The 23,212-nt window shown below is 41.3% G+C and overlaps 3 protein-coding genes across 6 annotated transcripts in view; 1 reads left to right on the top strand and 2 right to left on the bottom strand.

Moving 5' to 3' along the window:
- Positions 1–298: 298 nt before the first annotated feature.
- cpox (coproporphyrinogen oxidase) lies at positions 299–13,335 on the bottom strand. The gene is made up of 7 exons (XM_054788762.1): positions 12,801–13,335; positions 12,586–12,729; positions 8,196–8,306; positions 7,969–8,110; positions 2,173–2,391; positions 1,420–1,524; positions 299–1,355 (listed from the first exon to the last, which is right to left on the bottom strand). The coding sequence occupies exons 1-7, from the start codon at positions 13,333–13,335 to the stop codon at positions 1,271–1,273; spliced, it is 1,341 nt and encodes a 446-aa protein (XP_054644737.1). The 3' UTR covers positions 299–1,270.
- ccdc181 (coiled-coil domain containing 181) lies at positions 12,599–21,867 on the top strand. Of its 3 annotated transcripts, XM_054788758.1 has the most exons (7): positions 12,602–14,133; positions 16,065–16,169; positions 17,106–17,966; positions 19,047–19,193; positions 19,739–19,896; positions 20,591–20,767; positions 20,834–21,867. In XM_054788758.1, the coding sequence occupies exons 2-6, from the start codon at positions 16,065–16,067 to the stop codon at positions 20,760–20,762; spliced, it is 1,443 nt and encodes a 480-aa protein (XP_054644733.1). In that variant the 5' UTR covers positions 12,602–14,133; the 3' UTR covers positions 20,763–20,767; positions 20,834–21,867. The 3 variants fall into 3 exon arrangements, with proteins under 3 accessions (XP_054644734.1, XP_054644733.1, XP_054644735.1); XM_054788759.1 differs by having other exon boundaries at positions 12,599–14,133; positions 20,591–21,867; XM_054788760.1 differs by lacking the exon at positions 12,602–14,133 and having other exon boundaries at positions 15,857–16,169.
- Positions 17,854–23,212, bottom strand: part of p3h2 (prolyl 3-hydroxylase 2) — a 59,645-nt gene continuing 54,286 nt past the window's right edge. For both annotated transcript variants that reach the window (XM_054788756.1, XM_054788757.1), the window contains exons 15-17: positions 22,066–23,085; positions 21,442–21,527; positions 17,854–18,001 (exon numbers count right to left, since the gene is read on the bottom strand). In XM_054788756.1, the coding sequence (XP_054644731.1) occupies positions 22,993–23,085 (93 nt within the window). In that variant the 3' untranslated portion in view covers positions 17,854–18,001; positions 21,442–21,527; positions 22,066–22,992. The remainder of the gene's footprint in view (positions 18,002–21,441; positions 21,528–22,065; positions 23,086–23,212) is intronic.

Raw genomic sequence — 23,212 nt, 5'->3', positions numbered from 1 at the left:
CTGCTGTGGCCCAGCAACGTGCACCGTATTCGGGCACACGTTCCGAGTGGCTGGTGTGACGCCACGGTGATCTCTGGCAAACCTTTTGCACTTTTCAAACACGTGGCGCTGGCGTTTCAGGTGGCTGGTAAGGTTTTTTTGTGTGCTCGATGTTTTCTTCCCCTCACGGTGGAGCATTTGGTACAACCTCCTTCCCTTTCAAGTGAACGTTTGTTTCCAAGTGAGCTCAGGGGAAGTTAGAAGGCCTTGAACGTTACAGGCAGAAGAAAAAAAGGAGCGCTTGATTTGCTCACCTCCACAGTACAGGTATTGTACTGTACTTTATTGATCCCACAGCAGGGAAATTGACTTGTTACAGCAGCAAGCAAGATACGCAAGTAAAGAATACATAGTGTCTACAACATGGTTCAGGTGGTGCAGGTGTTGTAGAGCCTGACAGCGGTCGGTATGAAGGACCTGCGGAACCTCTCCTTCTTACACCGTGGGTGTAACAGTCTGCTGCTGAAGGAGCTGCTAAGGGAACCCACAGTGTCATGTAGCGGGTGAGAGGTGTTGTCCATGATGGATGTCAGCTTAGCCAACATCCTTCTCTCCCCCACTTCCTCCACGGAGTCCAGAGGACCGTCCAGGACAGAGCTGGCTCTCCTGATCAGCCTATTGATCCTGCTCCTGTCCCTGTCCGTGCTGCCCCCTCTCCAGCAGCCCACAGCATAGAAGATGGCTGAGGCCACCACAGAGTCATAAAAGGTCCGTAAAAGAGTCCTGCACACACCAAAGGACCTCAGTCTCCTCAGCAGGTGGAGGCGACTCTGGCCCTTCTTGTAGAGGGCGTGGGTGTTGACGGTAATCTCGCCTCATTGGACAGTTTTTTTTTAAATGATGGGTTATCGGCGCTCCTTTTAATGTTCTCAGATTTATCGTGTCATCATTCCCTCATATAATTACGGTGCTCCCCTACTATTTATTCCATAAACCCACCAAGTCTCTCTGAAAAGGTGGGCCAGAGGTTAGCAGCAGGAGGCGCCACCCCCCTTTACATTTCCCTGTTTTGTTTTCTTAAAAACCAGCGAGACATGAAAAGCCGGCTGACATTTAAACACGAGCTGATCCAGGAGGCAAACATTTATGGACTCTGTCGTTGATGGTGGGGGAGCAAGCGTTTATGTTTCCACGTTTCATCAAGTACATTTACACACACGTCAGTCACATGACCACTTAGGAAGGTAAACATAAACACCAATAAAAGATGGATTTGACAACAAGACCAAGGTCACACCCACTCCTTCGGGTTTCGTAGCACCTCCAGCATCTCCGCCTCTCGGGTGCCGAGGACGGGCTCGTGCATGTACTCCCACCTGACGACAAAGGTCGGTTACTAAGCGACGCACGCCAACGCCTCATCAGCCGTGCTGTGTTTACCTGGCGGTGAGGGGCAGGGACATGAGGATGCTCTCGATTCGGGATCCGGGCGTGGCCAAGCCGAACTTCACCCCTCTGTCGTACACCAGGTTGAACTCCACGTACCTGCGGCATTGGCATAAAGTAGACAGTCTATTCCACCCCCCCAAAACACCACTGATGGTCGCACCTCAAAACAAACCAAAAAACTCTTTCATACCCGAAAAACACATTTTAAACTCTTTAAATTCTTTCAATTACAAAATTTAAAACAAACTTTAAAAAATGTAAAATAATTACAACATTTTAAACTCATCAACATTTAAAACAAAAAATGAAAACATTTCCAAAATGAAAAACATTCTAAAAATGGAACAAATTCACAAAATTAAAAACATTTGACTAAATTTAAAACAAATTTAAAAAACAAAATGACAAACCAAAATGTCATGAAATTTAAAAACAAATGAGCCAAACGAGGGACACGCCTATCACCTGAAGGATGGGGGGGGAACTTTGATAGTTTTATGTTGGTTTTTTATGTTGTAAGAAAGGCTACAAAAAGCGTTTCCTCTTCACGTTGTGTTTTTTGCTCAGCACATTTGAGTCGTCCAGCGGCAGACACGCAGGACGCTTCCACCACATCACGTCACGTCTGCTGGAAGACGTTGAGTCAACTGGCTTGCGAGGCAGTGTGTTCTCTTGCAGCCTCCGACGCACTTTCTAGTTACGTTGCCAGGCGTGAACATGCTCCACGCTAAATGATACACTCACCTTCCTCGCCGCACCTGCTGCCAGTCCTTCTCCTCGGCGGTGAAAGGGTCGTGAAGGTGTTTGCGGACGATGGGCAGGTAGCACGGTACCACGGTGCGGGCGCAGCTTTTCACAAAGCCAAACGCCTCCTCCTGGCCGGGGGCGTCGAGGTCGTCGAAGAAGATCCCCCCGATGCCGCGCGTCTCTCCTCTGTGACGGATGTAGAAGTACCTGTCGCACCTGAGACGCCACAAGATGATCTCACAGGTGGAAACCTACTCTACTCCTTCCTCGGCCTGCGTGGGTTCGCTTTTCAGCTTTCATTTCAAAGCAAAATGTGAACAGTAGCAACAGCGTGTCCTCAGTGGGAAGGTTTGGACACCCGAGTCACACGCTGGATTGATTGATTAAAGCTTAACGACACTATCAACACAAAGTGTCATGTAAGTGTCGGGACCTTAATGTGTAAAGTTATTAATGACAAGACTTGTTTCGTAAAAGTGTAATCTGTCAATTTAATTAGGGAGTAGAGCTTGTAAAATAGAAAATGTGAACTACTTTTCCGGGAAAAATTCCCTAATCTTTTCGGAACATAGAAGCAGGTTTTTTAACGTGCAAATGGTGTGGCTTTTCTTTATATGGGACGGCGGCGTAAAGTCTCCTCCGAAAGACTAGATAATGAGTAAAATGGCCTGCCAAAGGGCCTGTTTCCATTATCTAAAACCTAATAAAGAGATTTATTTCTTTAAGAAACTCTATGATGCATGATCGTGAAACTTGGCTGAACAAGGTTTTCAGATGAGGAACATTATAAAAATGGACACGGATGTGAGCAAACTCACTGCATTCAAGAAGGAAATGTTTACCTGAGAGTGTACTATTACATGAAGTAAATAGGAGTGTGATAAGCGAGAATGACCAATTCGAATACGAGTTAGCACAACGTAGTAACGGGATACTACGGGATTGTAGTACGTGGTTCGATTATAGGCTGATGTTGGTAGAGTTTGTTACCGGGATTTAAATCCCATGACGTTTGCCACTTTATCTTTATGTAGTCATTCATCTTTGGTTTGAAGTCTGTATGGGGTATCTTCATTTCTGTTCCAGCCATATTAAGGGCCTCTTTTGCTAACATGTCAGCTTTTTCATTCCCTTTGATGCCTACTGTACATGGCTCGGTATCCAAACAAAAACTACCAGTTTAGATAATACACCGACTTTGTATAATGATTGTAGTAAGTGTACAATATAGGGATGTTTAAGATCTCTACACTGTAAAGCCACTAGACTAGATAGAGAGTCTGTGAAAATAACAAACTGTTTTCCATCAGTGTTTTGTATTTTACCCAAAGCCATTTTCAAAGCCAACAACTGGGCAGTGTATATGGAAGCACTGTCTGGTAATCTAACCTGTTCTTTTATTGTGCCACTCATACAGGCTGATCCTACTTTGTTGTGATCTTTTGATCCATCTGTATAGATAGCATGGTCGTTCCTGTATTTGTGTCTTATTTCTCCAAATCTATCCAGGTAGACCAGATCACTTGTAACGCCCTTTTTGAATGTTGTTAGTGTCTTGTCTATTAAAGGTTCGCTGATCACCCAAGGACAAATATTGGGTACTATTGTAAGAATGGAGAAATATCAGTGGTACCAAGAACTTGCATTAGAGCTTCTTGAACACGAAAGCCAAACGGTTTGAGTCACACGCCGGAGCGAAGAAACCCTGAAGAGTATCTTCCACATCTCACTGCCATGTGTCTGCTTTCACATTTCCTTTTCAGTTTTTTTGGTTTTTGTTTTTAATTTTGTAAATTTGTTTTTGATTTTATACAAGGTTTTTTTGTTGTTGATTTTTTTAAACAATTGGTTTGAATATATTTGTAAGTTTGTAAGTTTTACATTTTGTAAATGTGTTTCTCTTATAAATCAACTATTTGACATGTGTTTTCAATTTGGTTGTTTTTAAATTTGCAAATTTCTTTTTAATTTTGTAGTTATATTCAATTATTTTGTATTTTTAATCTTTTTTTGATGTTTTTGTTTGATGTTTTTATTTGTTTTCTTAATTAGGTGACATTTTTGAAAGAGGTCATCTCTTGATTGGTTCAGACCAGTGTTTTTCAACAACTGTGCCGTGGCACACGAGTGTGCCGTGAGGGATTGTCTGGTGTGCCGTGGGAAAGTATCAAATTTCACCTAATTATTATCCGCAAATAATGTGCAGTTGCAGAGTGTCTGTGCTGTCTCGTAGTGATCGGCAGAGTAGCCACGTAATATACTTTATGTCAGTAGGTGGCAGCAGGTAGCTAACTGCTTTGTACAGGCAAAATAATCAATGCATGGATGTCAGATGGCGATGACAGTGGCATTGTGGCGAGCCAAACAGTGATGGACAAGTTCTTGAAATGGAAAGGTGCTAACTCTGAACTGCACCCTGGAAAAAAATTGGACCCAGATGAAGGCCCACGTATGAGTGGAGGTCACAAGAAAGCAAAGACGAATAACTGAAGCAAAACGTCTTGTGCGAGGCAATACTAGTTGTCTTTGGTTTGGATTTACTTTCACTGGGGATGCAAGGAAACGACTACGTTGTGCTTGGTGTGTGGTGAAAGATATCCAAGTCCCAAGTAAGCTTGAACACCATCTCCACAAGAGACTGAGAGTTGTTGAGGAAGAGCGTCATGTGTGTCTGTTTTCGATTCCTGCCAGGATATTCGCTCTGTTTCATCAAACAGGCCAGGTTTCACACTGAGTGAGGAGAAATGTGAATGATTCTAAAATACTTGTTATTTTTCTTTATTTGATTCCTACACTGACACTGTGATGAGAACAACTTTATACTGTCAATGTAGGCTACAGAGTTCATTTGTTAGCATTTTCGGCTGGTGTGCCTTGTGGTTTTTTCAATTTAAAAAAAAGTGCCTTGGCGCAAAAAAGGTTGAAAAATACTGGTTTAAGGCATGCTCACCTTGTCAAGTCTTTGAAGTGATCATACTCGTCACCTTGTCAAGTCTTTGAAGTGATCATACTCGTCACCTTGTCTCTTTTTCCATTTTGTAAACGTCTTTTCATTTTTAAAAATGATTTATTTTGTAAATGTGTCTTCTAGTAAATGTTCCAATGATTTCGAAATGTTTTTCATTCTTTAATGTGGTTTTCAATTTTTGTAGAAAAAAAGGTTTAATTAAAAAATAAAATAAAAAATGTTGTACATTTGTTTTTCTTCTTGTGATTTTTTTCATTTTTAATTTTTTTTTCCAATAAAAGTGTCGTTAGATATGTTTGAATAGAAGGTCGTCCTATCTAGTCCATCTAGTCAGGAAGTGTGCTGTGTTAAGTGAGACCTGAGAGCCTCTGATGAAACATCAAGTCATGGTTTTGTCTTATCAGCAAAGCCCAGCGACGCCCGCTCGGCTGAGGCGTGTCTTCGTGTGTTTGTGTGTTCATGTGTTTGTGTCTTCGTGTGTTTGTGTGTTCATGTGTTTGTGTCTTCGTGTGTTTGTGTGTTCATGCGTTCATGTGTTTGTGTGTTCGTGTGTTTGTGTGTTCGTGTGTTTGTGTGTTCGTGTGTTTGTGTCTTCGTGTGTTTGTGTGTTCGTGTGTTTGTGTGTTCGTGTGTTCGTGTGTTTGTGTCTTCGTGTGTTTGTGTGTTCATGCGTTCATGTGTTTGTGTGTTCGTGTGTTTGTGTGTTCGTGTGTTTGTGTCTTCGTGTGTTTGTGTCTTCGTGTGTTTGTGTGTTCATGCGTTCATGCGTTCGTGTGTTTGTGTGTTCGTGTGTTTGTGTGTTCATGTGTTTGTGTGTTCATGTGTTTGTGTGTTCGTGTGTTTGTGTGTTCGTGTGTTTGTGTGTTCGTGTGTTCATGTGTTTGTGTGTTCGTGTGTTTGTGTGTTCGTGTGTTTGTGTGTTCATGTGTTTGTGTGTTCATGTGTTTGTTTGTTCATGCGTTCATGTGTTTGTGTGTTCGTGTGTTTGTGTGTTCATGTGTTTGTGTGTTCATGTGTTTGTGTGTTCATGTGTTTGTGTGTTCGTGTGTTTGTGTGTTCATGCGTTCATGTGTTTGTGTGTTCGTGTGTTTGTGTGTTCATGTGTTTGTGTGTTCGTGTGTTTGTGTGTTTATGTGTTCGTGTGTTCATGTGTTTGTGTGTTCATGTGTTTGTGTGTTTGTGTGTTCATGTGTTTGTGTGTTCATGTGTTTGTGTGTTCATGTGTTTGTGTGTTCATGCGTTCATGTGTTTGTGTGTGTGTTTGTGTGTTCGTGTGTTTGTGTGTTCATGTGTTTGTGTGTTTGTGTGTTTATGTGTTCATGTGTTTGTGTGTTCATGTGTTTGTGTGTTCATGTGTTTGTGTGTTCATGTGTTTGTGTGTTCATGCGTTCATGTGTTTGTGTGTTCATGTGTTTGTGTGTTTGTGTGTTCGTGTGTTTGTGTGTTCGTGTGTTTGTGTGTTCGTGTGTTTGTGTGTTCATGTGTTTGTGTGTTCATGTGTTTGTGTGTTCATGTTTGTGTGTTTGTGTGTTTGTGTGTTTATGTTTTCGTGTGTTTGTGTGTTCATGTGTTTGTGTGTTCATGTGTTTATGTGTTCGTGTGTTTGTGTGTTCGTGTGTTTGTGTGTTCGTGTGTTTGTGTTTTCAGGTGTTTGTGTGTTCATGTGTTTGTGTGTTCATGTGTTTGTGTGTTCATGTTTGTGTGTTCGTGTGTTTGTGTGTTTATGTGTTCGTGTGTTTGTGTGTTCATGTGTTTGTGTGTTCATGTGTTCATGTGTTCGTGTGTTTGTGTGTTCATGTGTTTGTGTGTTCATGTGTTTGTGTGTTCGTGTGTTTATGTGTTCGTGTGTTTATGTGTTCATGTGTTCGTGTGTTTGTGTGTTCATGTGTTTGTGTGTTCATGTGTTTGTGTGTTCGTGTGTTTATGTGTTCATGTGTTCGTGTGTTTGTGTGTTTATGTGTTCGTGTGTTTGTGTGTTCATGTGTTTGTGTGTTCATGTGTTTGTGTGTTCGTGTGTTTATGTGTTCATGTGTTTGTGTGTTCGTGTGTTTATGTGTTCATGTGTTTGTGTGTTCATGTTTGTGTGTTCGTGTGTTTATGTGTTCGTGTGTTTGTGTGTTCATGTTTGTGTGTTCGTGTGTTCATGTGTTTGTGTGTTCATGTGTTTGTGTGTTCATGTGTTTGTGTGTTCGTGTGTTTGTGTGTTCATGTGTTTGTGTGTTCATGTGTTTGTGTGTTCGTGTGTTTATGTGTTCATGTGTTTGTGTGTTCATGTTTGTGTGTTCGTGTGTTTATGTGTTCGTGTGTTCATGTGTTTGTGTGTTCATGTGTTTGTGTGTTCATGTGTTTGTGTGTTCGTGTGTTTGTGTGTTCATGTGTTTGTGTGTTCATGTGTTTGTGTGTTCGTGTGTTTATGTGTTCATGTGTTTGTGTGTTCATGTGTTTGTGTGTTCGTGTGTTTATGTGTTCATGTGTTTGTGTGTTCATGTGTTTGTGTGTTCATGTGTTTGTGTGTTCATGTGTTTGTGTGTTCATGTGTTCATGTGTTTGTGTGTTCATGTTTGTGTGTTCGTGTGTTTATGTGTTCGTGTGTTTGTGTGTTCATGTGTTTGTGTGTTCATGTGTTTGTGTGTTCATGTGTTCGTGTGTTTGTGTGTTCGTGTGTTTATGTGTTCATGTGTTTGTGTGTTCATGTGTTTGTGTGTTCATGTGTTCGTGTGTTCGTGTGTTTATGTGTTCATGTGTTCATGTGTTCGTGTGTTCGTGTGTTCGTGTGTTCGTGTGTTCATGTGTTCATGTGTTCATGTGTTCGTGTGTCTTCCTACCACTCCTTGAAGTTGGGGTAGTACTGCGGGTGGTGCTTGTCGCAGGCCTCCTTCAGGGTGTTGTGGAAGTGAAAGGCATCGTCTTTATTGACATAGACGGGGGTCAGGTCTGTGCCTCCGCCGAACCACCACTGCTTGGAGCCTGCCCCCCTCCCCCACACACAAGGACACTCATTATTCATTCACGAGCTCGACGGTGTCACGTGCCGCACGGCGTGGCGGCTCACCGTCTTCTTCTTGGATCTCGAAGTATCTGTAGTTGAAGTGCACGGTGGGGATGTGCGGGTTCTTGGGGTGGATGACGGAGCTCACCCCCATGGCGCAGAACGGCAGCTTGCCTGGTGGACACAACATTAGGAACACCTGACCACTCCGCTTCCACTACTCGGACAGAAAGCCCCCCTTTCAGCGAGGGTGGGAGTGTTAGCTTTCATGCTGCATTTCTGCAGTCTGACAAGAACCAGGCAGAGTGACATTTTGGATTCTGGCATGGGGGGCTTTCATTAAAAAGATGCTGGTCCCGCCCACCACCATGCATATTAGTTTCCTTTCAAGACTTTTCCTTGCTCACTTTTCATACAATGTTTAATACAATTTAAAAAATAACACTTTTTTGAAATGTTTCCATTATTACTTTTAATCATGAATGAATGACTTACAATGCTCATTGTAATTCATTCATTCATTTATTTTGATGAATATTTCACTATTTATCTTTATGTGATCATTTTTAACACGTAATTGAATTATTTAAACACATGACTTCATTGTACACACCAACAACATTAGATATATTATATCATCATTCATTCACTTTTTCAAAGTCATCCCAAATGAATACATGAATCAATCAATCATTACATGCACGACATAAACATGTCATTGAATAACATCATTCAGTCATTTTAAAAAGACATCAAATAAATACACATGTCACTAAATAAGAACTAGAAGAATCCTAATAAAATAAGAACTAGAAGAATGCTGTGAAATGTATAAAAAGTGTTTTTCATGTCCATGCAATGGATTTCACCAGGACGACATTTGTTTTAATATGTTTTTCATTTTCTATGTTTGCTTAAATGCATTCTATTTTTCTTTTCAATTTATATTCAATTATTTTAAAATGTGTTTTTACTTTTGTTGTTTTTAAATGTGTTTTTAATTTGTTTCTCATTTTTCCCCCCACATGCGCGCAAACGCACACACACTATGTACGCTATACTATATAATGCCATGCTATGCTATACTACACCATGCTATGCTATACAATACTATACCATTCTATACAATACTATACCATTTTATACTATACTACATTATGCTATACCATTCTATACTATACCATTCTATACAATACTACACTATGCTATACATTCTATACTATACCATTCTATACAATACTATACCATTCTACACTATACTATACCATTCTATACAATACTATACCATTCTATACAACACTATACCATTCTATACAACACTATACCATTCTATACTATACTACACTATGCTATACCATTCTATTCTATACTATACTACACTATACCATTCTATACAACACTATACCATTCTATACTATAGCATTCTATACTATAGCATTCTATACTATACTACACTATACTACAGTATTCTATACTATATTACACTATACTATACCATTCTATACAATACTATACCATTCTATACTATACTACACTATGCTATACCATTCTATACTATACCATTCTATTCTATACTATACCATTCTATACAATACTATACCATTCTATACTATACTACACTATACTATAGCATTCTATACTATACTACACTATACCATTCTATACTATACTATAGCATTCTATACTATACTACATTATACTATAGCATTCTATACTACACTATACTATAGCATTCTATACTATACTATTCCATTCTATACTATACTACACTATACCATTCTATACTATACTACACTATGCTATACCATTCTATACAATACTACACTATACTATACCATTCTATACAATACTATACCATTCTATACGATACTACACTATACTATACCATTCTATACTATAGCATTCTATACTATATTACACTATACTATACCATTCTATACTATACTACACTATACCATTCTATACAATACTATACCATTCTATACTATACTACACTATACCATTCTATACTATACTACACTATGCTATACCATTCTATACTATACCATTCTATTCTATACTATACTACACTATAGCATTCTATACAATACTATACCATTCTATAATATACTACACTATACTATAGCATTCTATACTATACTACACTATACTATAGCATTCTATACTATACTATAGCATTGTATACTATATTACACTATACTATCGCATTCTATACTATGCTATTCCATTCTATACTATACTACACTATACTATACCATTCTATACTATACTACACTATGCTATACCATTCTATACTATACTACACTATGCTATACCATTCTATACAATACTATACCATTCTATACAATACTATAGCATTCTATACAACACTATATCATTCTATACAACACTATACCATTCTATACTATACTACACTATGCTATACCATTCTATTCTATACTATACTACACTATACCATTCTATACAACACTATACCATTCTATACTATACTACACTATACTATAGCATTCTATACTATAGCATTCTATACTATACTACACTATACTACAGTATTCTATACTATATTACACTATTACACACCATGCTATGCTATACTACACCATGCTATGCTATACAATACTATACCTTTCTATACTATACCATTCTATACAATACTATACCATTCTATACTATACTACATTATGCTATACCATTCTATACTACACCATTCTATACAATACTACACTATGCTATACATTCTATACTATACCATTCTATACAATACTATACCATTCTACACTATACTATACCATTCTATACAATACTATACCATTCTATACAACACTATATCATTCTATACAACACTATACCATTCTATACTATACTACACTATGCTATACCATTCTATTCTATACTATACTACACTATACCATTCTATACAATACTATACCATTCTATACTATACTATGCTATACCATTCTATACTATACCATTCTATTCTATACTATACCATTCTATACAATACTATACCATTCTATACTATACTACACTATACTATAGCATTCTATACTATACTACACTATACCATTCTATACTATACTACACTATACTATAGCATTTTATACTATACTATTCCATTCTATACTATACTACACTATACCATTCTATACTATACTACACTATGCTATACCATTCTATACAATACTACACTATACTATACCATTCTATACAATACTATACCATTCTATACGATACTACACTATACTATACCATTCTATACTATAGCATTCTATACTATATTACACTATACTATACCATTCTATACTATACTACACTATACCATTCTATACAATACTATACCATTCTATACTATACTACACTATACCATTCTATACTATACTACACTATGCTATACCATTCTATACTATACCATTCTATTCTATACTATACTACACTATAGCATTCTATACAATACTATACCATTCTATAATATACTACACTATACTATAGCATTCTATACTATACTACACTATACTATAGCATTCTATACTATACTATAGCATTGTATACTATATTACACTATACTATCGCATTCTATACTATACTATTCCATTCTATACTATACTACACTATACTATACCATTCTATACTATACTACACTATGCTATACCATTCTATACTATACTACACTATGCTATACCATTCTATACAATACTATACCATTCTATACAATACTATACCATTCTATATGATACTACACTATACTATACCATTCTATACTATAGCATTCTATACTATATTACACTATACTATACCATTCCATACTATACTACACTATACCATTCTATACAATACTATACCATTCTATACTATACTACACTATACCATTCTATACTATATCACACTATACTATACCATTCTATACTATAGCATTCTATACTATAATACACTATACTATACCATTCTATACTATATTACACTATACTATACCATGCTATACTATACTACACTATAGCATTCTACACTACACTATATGTGTATGTATGTATGTATGTACTTTATTTATCCCACAGCGGGGAAATTTACTTGTTACAGCAGCAAGCAAGCAAGACAAGTAAAGAGAACGATGCCATGCTATACTGTACCATGCTATGCTACACTATATTATACCATAGTATACTACACTATACCATGCTATACTATACTATACCATACTATATTACACTATACTATACGATGCTACGCTACACTATACCATGAGATACTATACCATGCTATGCTATACTATACCATACCATACCATGCTATGCTATAGCATGTTTCTTTGAATGACATATGCCATAAATCTCTCAAGTCGTATCCAAGGCAAAGGTGCATCGTTCTCCTCTTGGCCAGCATGCTGCTCGGCCTTTTTCTTTAGGACCATTTCCAAATAAGATTGCAATGAAGAGTTACATATGTGGGCCCCACTTACCATTTTTCCCTTTCAGGACCTTCCCCCTGCTCCTCATCTGCCGGGCAGCCTCTTCCGTCAAGTGTCCAAACACCACAGAGACGTTGACTCCAGCCTTCTCGAACACTTTCCCATCCTGCATCACACAGCTGATCCCACCGCCACCTGGAACACAGACCCCCCCCCCTCCGGTGTCTCTGCGTGCTTTTCACGACGACAATAATGACGCCTATTACCTTCTTTTCTATCCCACCGGTCAACTTTGAAGGTCCCACCGTCCACCTCCTCCAAGGCTTTGCAGAACTCGGCCTGTGTCTCCATGATGAGCATCTCCATCTTGGTGCACATCTCCTCCTTTCTCTCCTGCAGCGCAGCGACGTCAGTGACCGGACGAGACATGAACCCTCGGCATCTGGTCAAGATGTCAACCTCACGGTCCGTCTCCTCTGCTGCTTGGGGTACCAAAGTAGCCATCTCAGCCCGCCGGAAGTGGTCGACGTTGGCTAAAAAGCCTGCAAGCGCCGCGGCTGCTGTAGTGACAGCAGCGGCTCCGCTCAGCGCCAAGACTCCCCTCCTGCTTCGACCGGCTGCGGTCCCATGGGACATGAACCGGACCCCAGAAGTCCTGGATGTGGTCAAAGGACCACTGGAAAGGGGACACGACGGACGCGACGGCCCGGCTCTTGAAAGCCACTTTAAATTTGAAATCAAACTCCGTCTCGACGTAGCTTGTGCCGTATTTTTGACGGCGTAAAATACGATAGTGGCCATTTTTGTATTTTAAAGAAAGACACGTATGGCCTCACTTGTCTGGCGACCTTCGGCTTGTTTAGCAGGCGCGAACAAACTATCCAAACATTATCTGAACTCGCTGAATACTGATAGCAACCGCCGTTCACGCCAAGGAGCCTGTACTTCCGCATTTTTGACCATGGCATGTCGGGAAATGACGTTTTTCTGGTAAATACAGCTGTCAAAGTAATGAGACGTACCTGACAGCACACTACAATCCCACAATGCCTTGCAAAATAAGACTTGAAGTGGCATTTATGTACTCACGCTCAGCAACACATTCGCTAATCACCGTGCTAAAATGTATTTAAAAAAACAAAGACGATCTAAAATATTAACTTTAAAAGTTGTGCAGAGATTATTGACTAGTTTTTAATTCACAATACATTTTTACGCGATTAAAAATAATCGTTTTTAGATTTTTCTGAATCCCATTAAACGGCTTTCATGTGATATTATTGTCTCTTATCACACTGTAGCATCCTCACAATATTACAGTAAATGACCTTATTTGCTGTCGTTTCTTATCTCTAGTTCACCGTGGAGACCGTTAGTGCTTCTGCGCATGCGCGGGTGCACATGTTGTCAGTCTCTATGGCGACAGCGCTCTTAATTCTTGTCGGGTTGCAGACAGCTAGAGATTATGTGCACAGGTGTCGCTCCGCAGGCCGACAGGCTCAGCGTGCATGCGGCACACTTGGACGGTAGCAAACAACACGTTTGCATGTTTCTTCGCACCTCTGTTGGCTCCACGGGGATCCCGCACAGGAACCACTGGTGAGTTTACGTCCAACAATTTCATGTACTTTCTTTTCAGTCATAACCTCCCTCTGAGCCACAGCTAACTTTTTATGACGGTGCAGCCTGTTATTTTGACAAGAAAACACCGTACGTTCGAGTCTACGTTAACGCAAGCACCGAGGAATGTTGCTGTCACGGTAAAACCTGCGTTTAAAACGTCAATTTGTCAAATAAGTAATTCAAGTCACGCAATGACAAAGTCAAGTAACACTGTGGACAACACTGTCCACAGTTTGTTGTGTGAGGGGGTCATGGTTTCACCAAAAACAAGAAAGGAAAACCTGATCAAAACAAAACAATGTCTTTAAAATGTTCATGTTGAACATGCATTGACATATTCTTCATTGGATTCACCTTAAATTGCGTGGTTAACATGATCATTTGTTTCGAATACATTTCATTGATATTATTTTATAACCCATTTGATTATATTAATGAATTAATTCAATCGTAATTTCACACGTAGGTCCTGAAAACATATTTAAAAACATGATCTAACCAGTTCAAATGATGTTAAGTCATCTTGTTTGTTTGTAATACACAGTAGACGCCCCTACAATGTAAATAATCCGTTCCAAGAACCTTTATGTTATAGGGTTTTTATGTTATACGAAGCATAAAATACATGTCCGTTCCAAGATCTTTCCTAACTCACCCCTTTGGCACTTCAAAATATTCAAAGTCCACCAAATATGGTGGGAAAATATAAGAAAACATTAGCATAAACATAGTAGAGTAACATTCCAATATAAAATAAGGTAATAAATAAGATTACTGTAAATGAATAAAACTGAAAAACAAAAACAATCCTACCGTTCACGAAATGTCTTCATCAGGAGCTCAAGTGGAGGCAGGAAGGAGGAGAAGGACTAGCCTCAAAGAGTCTAAGAGTCAGCTGGTCTCACAGACAAACGCACACACACTACACGATAATGCTGTGTGCAAAATTTGAATTTGTAACTTAACTTAATTGTTTAAGTTAGTTTCAGGGGGACTACGAAGAGGAAGGAGGTTGAAGGGAGAAGCCTGTCTCTCACACAAACTCACGTACGTGCTGTATAACTCAGCCAATGAGATGAGAGCGTAGGCGGTGCCCCGAAAATCAGCCAATGAGAGCATGATGCGTCAGAAGGCGTCACCAAGTGTTAGTCTGAACTTGCACCAACTTGAGGCATTAATAAAGTTGATTGAGAAAAAAAAGACTTGCACTGACTTGACGCTTTATGTTATATGGAATTTCTTCTGTAATACGAAGCAAAAACTTTACATAAATTCTTTATGTTCAGTGGAATTTATGTAAAAGGAGGTTTATGTTATGCGAGGTACTACTGTAGTTCATGCACTTTTTAAAATTCCATTCATGAATGAATGAATGTGAGCGTCATGTAAAACATTGGTGCTGGAATCAAACATTTTCCAGAATGGTCTAGCTGATGAAATGATAAGTGAAGTCATCTGGTTTGTTTCTAGTATATTTCATGTGCTTACGGTAAGTGATATTACTGTATATTTATATTATTTGTAGGTATTATTATATTCATTCACGTATTCCCTTTTTATTTAATACATTAGTGCCAAAATAAAAAAAAAAAGAAAATGATGTAGTTCATTAAAATGATGTTAATTCATCTAGTTTGTGTGTACTTAATTGACATCATAATTTTATATGACATCATAATTTTAAATTATTATTATTATGTTTCATTTTTATTTAATACGGTGGTGCAGAAACAAAACAGTTTACAAAATGATCTAAAATGATGTTAAGAATGTAGTTTGTTTCAAATATATGGAATGAATGTTATATTAATAATTGTATTCTGCTATTGATTTCATTGGAATTGAGTGCTGCAGTAGCTAGCTTGTGTGCTCAAGTGACACTGTCGGTGGGTGTGGTCTCCTGGTAGATGATGAGTGAAGCGGTATGCACGAAGACCCGGGAGGAGTACGAGGACGACTTCGAGAAAGATCTGGACTGGCTGATCAGTGAGGAAAGTCGGAGCGAGGAGCAGGTGAGAGAAAGCGGCGCGTGCGGACACGCTGTGCTCGTGATGCGTTTCCCTGCTGTGGTGTAACATTCATGAACGTGCACGTTGGCCATCAAAGTCCAGCACGAGCTCCAAAGTCCAGCATCCACCAGTTCTCAACAAATCAAAAACCTCAAAAGTCAAACAAAACTAGGAACGTCTAAAACGGGGGCTGTGCAGCCAGGGGGGCATTTGCAGCTCCACAGGAGTGTTACCCTGTTTTATCAAAACAGCAAAGGACGGCTCTCGTCTGTCCTAGCTAGTCTTTGAGCATGACCTGACGACGCCTGCACTGAAAACTAGATAGATGAGTCTAGGACTAAACTAGGACTGTCCTATTCAGTATTTTAGCATGACTAGATAGATTAACCTAGGGCAAGACAAGATCTGTCCTAGCTAGTCTTTGGTCATGAACTGACATAGTCTGCACTACTGACTAGATAGATGATACTATGACTAGACTAGAGCTGTCCTATGTAGTCTTTCAGCGTGAACTGATGTAGCCTGCACTACAGACTAGATAGACAGAGACTAGGACTAGACTAGAGCTGCCCTATCTAGCTTTTTACCATGACTAGATAGATTAACCTAGGACTAGACTAGATCTGTCCTATCTAGTCTTTGAGCATGAACGAACATAGCCTGCACTAAATATTAGACAGACTAGACTAGAACTGTCCTATCTAGTCTTTGAACATGAACTAACGTAGCCTGCACTAAATACTAGGCAGACAAGACGAGAGCTGTCCTATCTTGTCTTTGATCATGACTAGATAGACTAGACCAGGACTAGTCTAAAGCTGTCCTATCTAGTCTTTGAGCATGATCGAACAGCGCCTGCACTAGACAGACTAGACTAGAGCTGTCCTATCTAGTCTTTGAACATGACTAGATGGACTAGACCATCCTTCCACCACACAGGGTCCTGACTATGAGGACATCGAGGCGGACATCGACAAAGATCTGGCAGAGGATGAGAAACATCATCGCATGAAAGGGAAGAAGAAACATCATCAAGTGGAGGAGAGAAGCAACCAAACAGAAGATCTGGAGGAGGATGAAGACAGGTGGCCCTCACCTATGGAACCACTGGAGTATGACTCGGACAGGGACAGCCCTGGTAAGTCCTCACCTTTGGGCGTGGATGCGCAGACCGACGAGGAGAAGAAGTACATTCTGGAGAAGATCCAGCAAGCCAACCGACAGCTGAAGGATCAGGACGCTCCGGATTTGACTCGGAGAAGGCGGCTGCAGTTTAAAGAGACGCTGGTAACCTTGGTGGTTCCTCCATCGCAGTTTGGAAACTGTGGACAGGTGGATAGGGGAGATGTCAGCAAAGATGCAGAGATGGAGGTGTCAGGGAAGCTCTCCGAGCTCAAACTGTCCCCTGGAGAAGAAGCCCTCAAAGAGGGACGGGTCCTTGTGGAGAAAGATGGCAGGTTCCATCTCGTCAGCCTGAAAGAGGTTGAAAATCAAGTCCTCCTCCCTCCTATAGCGCACAACGGGAAGAGCCCCACATGCTTCTCCTCACCTCGTCCCCACGACGGATCTTCTTCTGCCTGCCACAAAGCCGATCCCCTCCGGGTTCCGAGACCTCCGGCCCCGCCCGGAGGAAGGCCCAGCTCTGCCTGTCACAGCCAGACAGGCGGCCAGAGAAGAGGCGTCAGACGTCGGGTGCAGTCGGCCACGGGGACGCCCAGCCAGGCCACGTTCAAGCTGTCTCCTCAGCAGAAAGAGCTGCTGCACAAGTCCCAGGAACGGAAGGAGAGGCTGGCCAGAGAGGTAGGACGGGATGATTGGCACTTCATCAGCTACACCTGCACTCATGACATCCAATACACGTATAGAAACAGAAGAAATAGAATAAAAAAGTGCATCACACTCAGAGCTCCAACTATCCATCCATCTTCTTGCGTTTATCTGGGGTCGGGTCGCGGGGGCAGCAGCCTAAGCAGGGAAGCCCAGACTTCCCTCTCCCCGACTGCTTCGCCCAGCTTCTGCTGGAGGATCCTGAGGCATTCCCAGGTCGGTTGAGGGGCATAGTCTCTTCAACATGTCCTGGGTCTTCCTCAAGACCTCCTGAGGACATGCTCTGAACACCTCACAAGGTGAGCCACCTCATCGGGCTCCTCCCAATGCGGAGGGGCAGCAGCGCCACGCTTTTCTCCCAGATGAGAGCGCTCCTCGCCTTCTCTCTAAGGGACAGACCAGCCACCCTATGGAGGAAACTCATTTCGCCCGCTTGTACCCGCGATCTTGTCCTTTCGGTCCTGTAGGTGAGGGTAGGAACGTAGATCCACCGGTAAATTGAGAGCTTTGCCTCTTGGCTCAGCTCCCTCTTCACCATGGCAGACAGATGCAGAGTCCGCATCACTGCAGACGCCGCACCAATTCGCCTGTCCATCTCACGATCCGTCCTTCCCTCACTCGTGAACAAGACTCTGAGGTACTTCCACTCCTCCACTTGGGGCAGGATCTCATCCCCGACCCGCAGATGGCACTCCACCCTTTTTGGGGGAGAACCATGGACTCGGACACTCAGAGCTGTTTCTAATAGTTTGTTTATTCAACTGTTTGAGTACTTTATGCACAGCTTGCTGTTTTCTAAGAAGGAGCTGAGCAGCAACATTCTGGTGCAAGACCAGAATTTCCCTAATTTTTATGGACCTTATTTTAATGTTGACAAGTATGGTTTATAGTGCACTTTAGGTTCATCCTATCATTGAATCCGATATAGCCCTAAGTTTTTCTGCATAGTGGTAGTAGTAGTACCCCCTAGAGTGCCTTCCAGCACCCCCAGGGGTACTGATAGCACGGTTTGAGACCCAGTGCTCGAAATCCTCTTTGGAATGAAATACTCAGGCCGAGCAGCGTAAGCTGGAGGAAGAAGAGCAGAAGAGGCAGGAGAACGAGCTGGCTTTCAAGGCCTGGCTGATGAGGAAGAGGGAGCAGCTTCAGCAGGAGAGAAGGATCCACAGAGCCCAAGAGATGGAGAGGATGACTTCTAAGGTATGGCCACAAGAGGGCGCACTGAACCTGCGTACCAAACTACCTTCAATTTTTCTGTATGTGGTCCTCGCTGGAAAAAGTTCACGTCAGGGCTGCCCAAACCGTTTCCAAATCATTTTTAATAAACCCTGAACACAGAATCTGTAGTCAGCAACAGGATTTCCAAAGTTATTTTTAAATGACGGTAAGTTTTGAACACTTCCAGACTGCAGGAAGCCCACGTGACGGAGAGGGACAGGCAAGCAAGCCGTCGATGACAGAATGATATTCAATCGGTTGTTTTCGTGTTTCGCCATGTTGTTTGATTGCAAAACATGCCGGAAACATTTTAAAGCCCAAGTCCTTCATTCATGTACATTCTGGGTGTCTTATTGAGTAAAAACCTGGAAGATTCCATTTCCACGTCAATACTCGTAGCATGCAGTAATGCCAAACTACAGAAGTCCTGAAAAAAAGCGACCCGATCACATACAGCTGATTGTATGACACTTTTACAGCGACAATACGACAGATCATTCTGGACTAAAGTGTTTTTGTCGCTGCAGCGGGAGTCCAGCGAGCCGGAGGAGGCGTTCAGGCTGTGGCTTCAGAGGAAACAGGAGCAGCAGCAGCGAGAGAAGCAGCTGGTGCAGATGAGGAGACTGGAGGAGGATGGCAGTTACCTTCTACGCAGCCGCGAGGAGTGTGAACATGCCTTTAAACTGTGAGCCCCCCCTTCATCTGCGTCTTTGCTGTACAGGTGGTCCTCAGGTTACGTGCGTACGCTCCTAGACTGTGATTAAGTCGGAATTTATACCCAAAGGAACTCCTAAGTCAAGCGGATCGGCGCAACGTCTGCGGTAATGCGGCCGCTGTACCGGACCGATCGAGCTACAGTACCTTCCCACCCTCACCTATGGTCATGAGCTTTGGGGCGTGACCAACAGAAGGATATGGCGGATACGAGTGGCTGAAATGAGTTTCCTCCGTAGGGTGGCTGGACTCACCCTAAGAGATAGCGTGAGGATCTCCCTCATCTAGGAGGGGCTCAGAGTAGAGCCGCTGCTCCTTCACTTGGAGAGGAGCCAGTTGAGGTGGCTCGGGCATCTAGTCCGGACGCCTCCCTGGTGAGGTGTTCCGGGCACGCGCAGCCAGGAGAAGGCCCTGGGGCATAACTAGGACACGCTGGAGGGATTATTATATTATATTGAATCCTTCATGACGATCAAGACATTCCAGCACTTGGGATCAAAAAAGCAGCCAATCTTGGTGGAAGTGTCTCCTCTCTCTGAGCTTTTTATGACGTTCATTTTCACTTCCATCAAATCACGGGCGCGTGGAACGTAACTGTAAACCGAGGACCACCTGTGTTGGGATTTCTACATTAACAGCTGGACCTGCCGGGCGTCCTTCTTCAGGTGGCTGACCCGGAAGCGCGCCGAGAAGCGCGCCGAGCAGCAAGCCGCACGTGAGCGTTCGCGCAGGTTTGTTGTGGAGGAGCGGCGTGCGCGACGCATGAGGGACCTGCTGTGTCCGGCTGGTGACGCCAGGACGTTTCGGTTCACCGATCAGCTCACATGTCGCTTCTGAAGACGGTAACCTCCAAATTCATTTGAAAATACATTAGTCATTTTGTCATTTTTATTTGTATTTGTATGCAGGATTACATTTCTGGGACCAGCATCAGAAACCGTCAAAAAACAACCATGGATTACTGACACCCAAGAAGGGACTATCCTGTAAATGCTCTCCTGTCAACTCCTCATAGCAGATCTGAAAAACCCCAAATAATGTAAAAATACCTATTTTTGATACGCTAAGCCCTATCAAATGCCTCACATACTTAGTAAACTGTGCAAAATGTAAGTACGCTGAGTAAAATGTGTTGTTCAAGTTCACGTTTTTGCTTCAAGTAGGTACGTTTCAATTTCCATCATGTGAGCTGCATATGAACCACATTGTTATTATTATTGTTATTAACATTGTTACGCCCAAGAACTGCGTGAGTTGCATGGTGACACCTCGCCACATTAGCGACTAGCTTCACCACACACTCGCTCACAAGGATCAGGCTGCGAGCCAAAGGTAACGCTACGTATTGGAGCTGCCGCCACTGCTGCTGTGTTTCTGTTCCTTTCTATGTTGCTATGTGAAATCAATGCACCCAGGAAGGAAGTTCCCAAAGTACTCCAAGTATTCCACGTTCTGATGAATGTACCTGTTACTACATGCATGATAGAAACACAGCATGGATAGAAAACCACCAAACCTTGTTGGAGCTTCTTGGAGGTGTTTTCGTAGGCGTCCCATTACGTGCATTCATGACCCGCATCTTTTGACCTGTTTTTCTTCTTTCTTTAGAAGGCACAGAAAAGAGAAAGCCATGCGTGTTCATGTCTCACACAAGGATCGTGCGTGATGGGCAACATTCCAAAAAAAGTGCACTTGTCCTTTAAATGGAAGCGGTCGTGTGGACAAAGAAAGTGAAGTTCAACCCCAACATCACCTCAGTGACCTCTCAGCATTCATAATGTACACGTGAACGTCATTTATTGTCTTGTTTACTTTGTTGTTGAGGTTGATGCACTTTCAATTGGGAAAAAAGATATTTACTGTTGTATGAGGATACACTGTACTGCCTGTAGTACTGTTATTTTACTCCCATGTTCTCAATAAATACACCAGTTGAGTTCCATTTCAGAGATTTTACAAAACGGAACTTACAGGTATAAAGCACGTCAATTAAAACTCACATTATTTCTCTGCATGTAAACAAATGCGCTAGCGATTAGCATTAGTGATTTTACATCTTTTCCAAATATAAACGTTTTTACGCAATGATGATGTACGCGCCACTTAATCAGCAGATGTATTATTAGCTTTAAATACTTACAGGCAAAGACTTTCTAACGCTCAACAAGCGGTAGAAGTACATCGTTTATGGTACTGGACTTCTTCCTGACTACGGCAAGTCCCGTAGGACAAACAACATGACCGCATAATTGAACATGTGGTTTGAAAGTGTAAGACAACACAGTTTTCAAATACAATTATTCACTATACGTGAGAGAATAAACAACAACATAAAAACAATGCATGTTAATACTAAAGGTCTATCATTTATTAGGCATGTACACATATATTATTGTGCATTTCATCTTTAAATACCAGTGAAAACAAAGTGTCAAAACTTGCCTCACAGGAATAAGTCTCTGCAAAGCAAGACCTCTCTCTACATATAATCCCCATTGAATTTACAGTGCATGACTCTGTCTATCATCTGTATATCAACACATATATCAAATACATATTCCTTGCAACAGGAACGATTGACATCTTTTCTGAAAAAAACCCAAAACGCTCTCATATTAAATGTAATGACAGCAGCTGTCTCATTTGTAGTACAACATAAATAAAAACAAATACACCATACGCACACTATTTTTAAGGACAGAGTGCACAGTTGATATAAATATATACAATATTCAGCATGAATAGAACAACATCTTTTGAAATGATGCCGGTTGAGAGCTAATAGGATGTAGAAAACAGTGCAGCGTCCGCAATAACGACTGGCAACACCAAAACCACGAGTTTGGAGAGCAGTACTGGTTGTCTAGTTCTACTGACGTGTTTTGCTACTGCCACGTAAAACACAAAAACAGAAAAAGTACATTGCATGCACGCACGCACGCACACACACACACACACACACACACACACACACACACACACACACATCCCATTTCACTAAACCTGCACTTGAGATCGTACAAAAATAGAACTATTGAGTCATAATAAATAGCATCAACAAACTTGTCTACAGTTCATCCTTAGGGTTGATGTCGAGGCCACGAGTCCACACAGACTGCGTGTCCAGAGCCTGGATCACCTCATCCGCCTGCAGTCTCTCCTGGACAAACACAATATCCTATGGCATCATACAGTATATGATATCATCATATGGATATCATAACAAGGTGACATTTTTCTTCTTTACTTCCTAGAAAGCCATGTTGCATTTTTTAGTGCAGAAAACT

The sequence above is a fragment of the Dunckerocampus dactyliophorus genome, chromosome 10 (genome assembly GCF_027744805.1).
Source record: "Dunckerocampus dactyliophorus isolate RoL2022-P2 chromosome 10, RoL_Ddac_1.1, whole genome shotgun sequence".
Classification (NCBI taxonomy): domain Eukaryota; kingdom Metazoa; phylum Chordata; class Actinopteri; order Syngnathiformes; family Syngnathidae; genus Dunckerocampus; species Dunckerocampus dactyliophorus.
The sequence above is the reverse complement of the archived record's forward strand: the minus strand, read 5'-3'. Positions and strand labels throughout refer to the sequence as shown.

Bases quoted from the DNA above. Each gene is read 5' to 3' on its own strand.
- ccdc181 (XM_054788759.1), top strand. From the start codon at position 16,065: ATGATGAGTGAAGCGGTATGCACGAAGACCCGGGAGGAGTACGAGGAC. The intron at 19,194-19,738 runs GTATGGCCACAA...TTGTCGCTGCAG, and splicing joins TGGAGAGGATGACTTCTAAG to CGGGAGTCCAGCGAGCCGGA. The intron at 19,897-20,590 runs GTGAGCCCCCCC...GTCCTTCTTCAG, and splicing joins TGTGAACATGCCTTTAAACT to GTGGCTGACCCGGAAGCGCG.
- cpox (XM_054788762.1), bottom strand. From the start codon at position 13,335: ATGGCCACTATCGTATTTTACGCCGTCAAAAATACGGCACAAGCTACG. The intron at 12,730-12,800 runs GTAATAGGCGTC...TCTGTGTTCCAG, and splicing joins CCGGTGGGATAGAAAAGAAG to GTGGCGGTGGGATCAGCTGT. The intron at 8,307-12,585 runs GTAAGTGGGGCC...TGTGTCCACCAG, and splicing joins GGTCCTGAAAGGGAAAAATG to GCAAGCTGCCGTTCTGCGCC.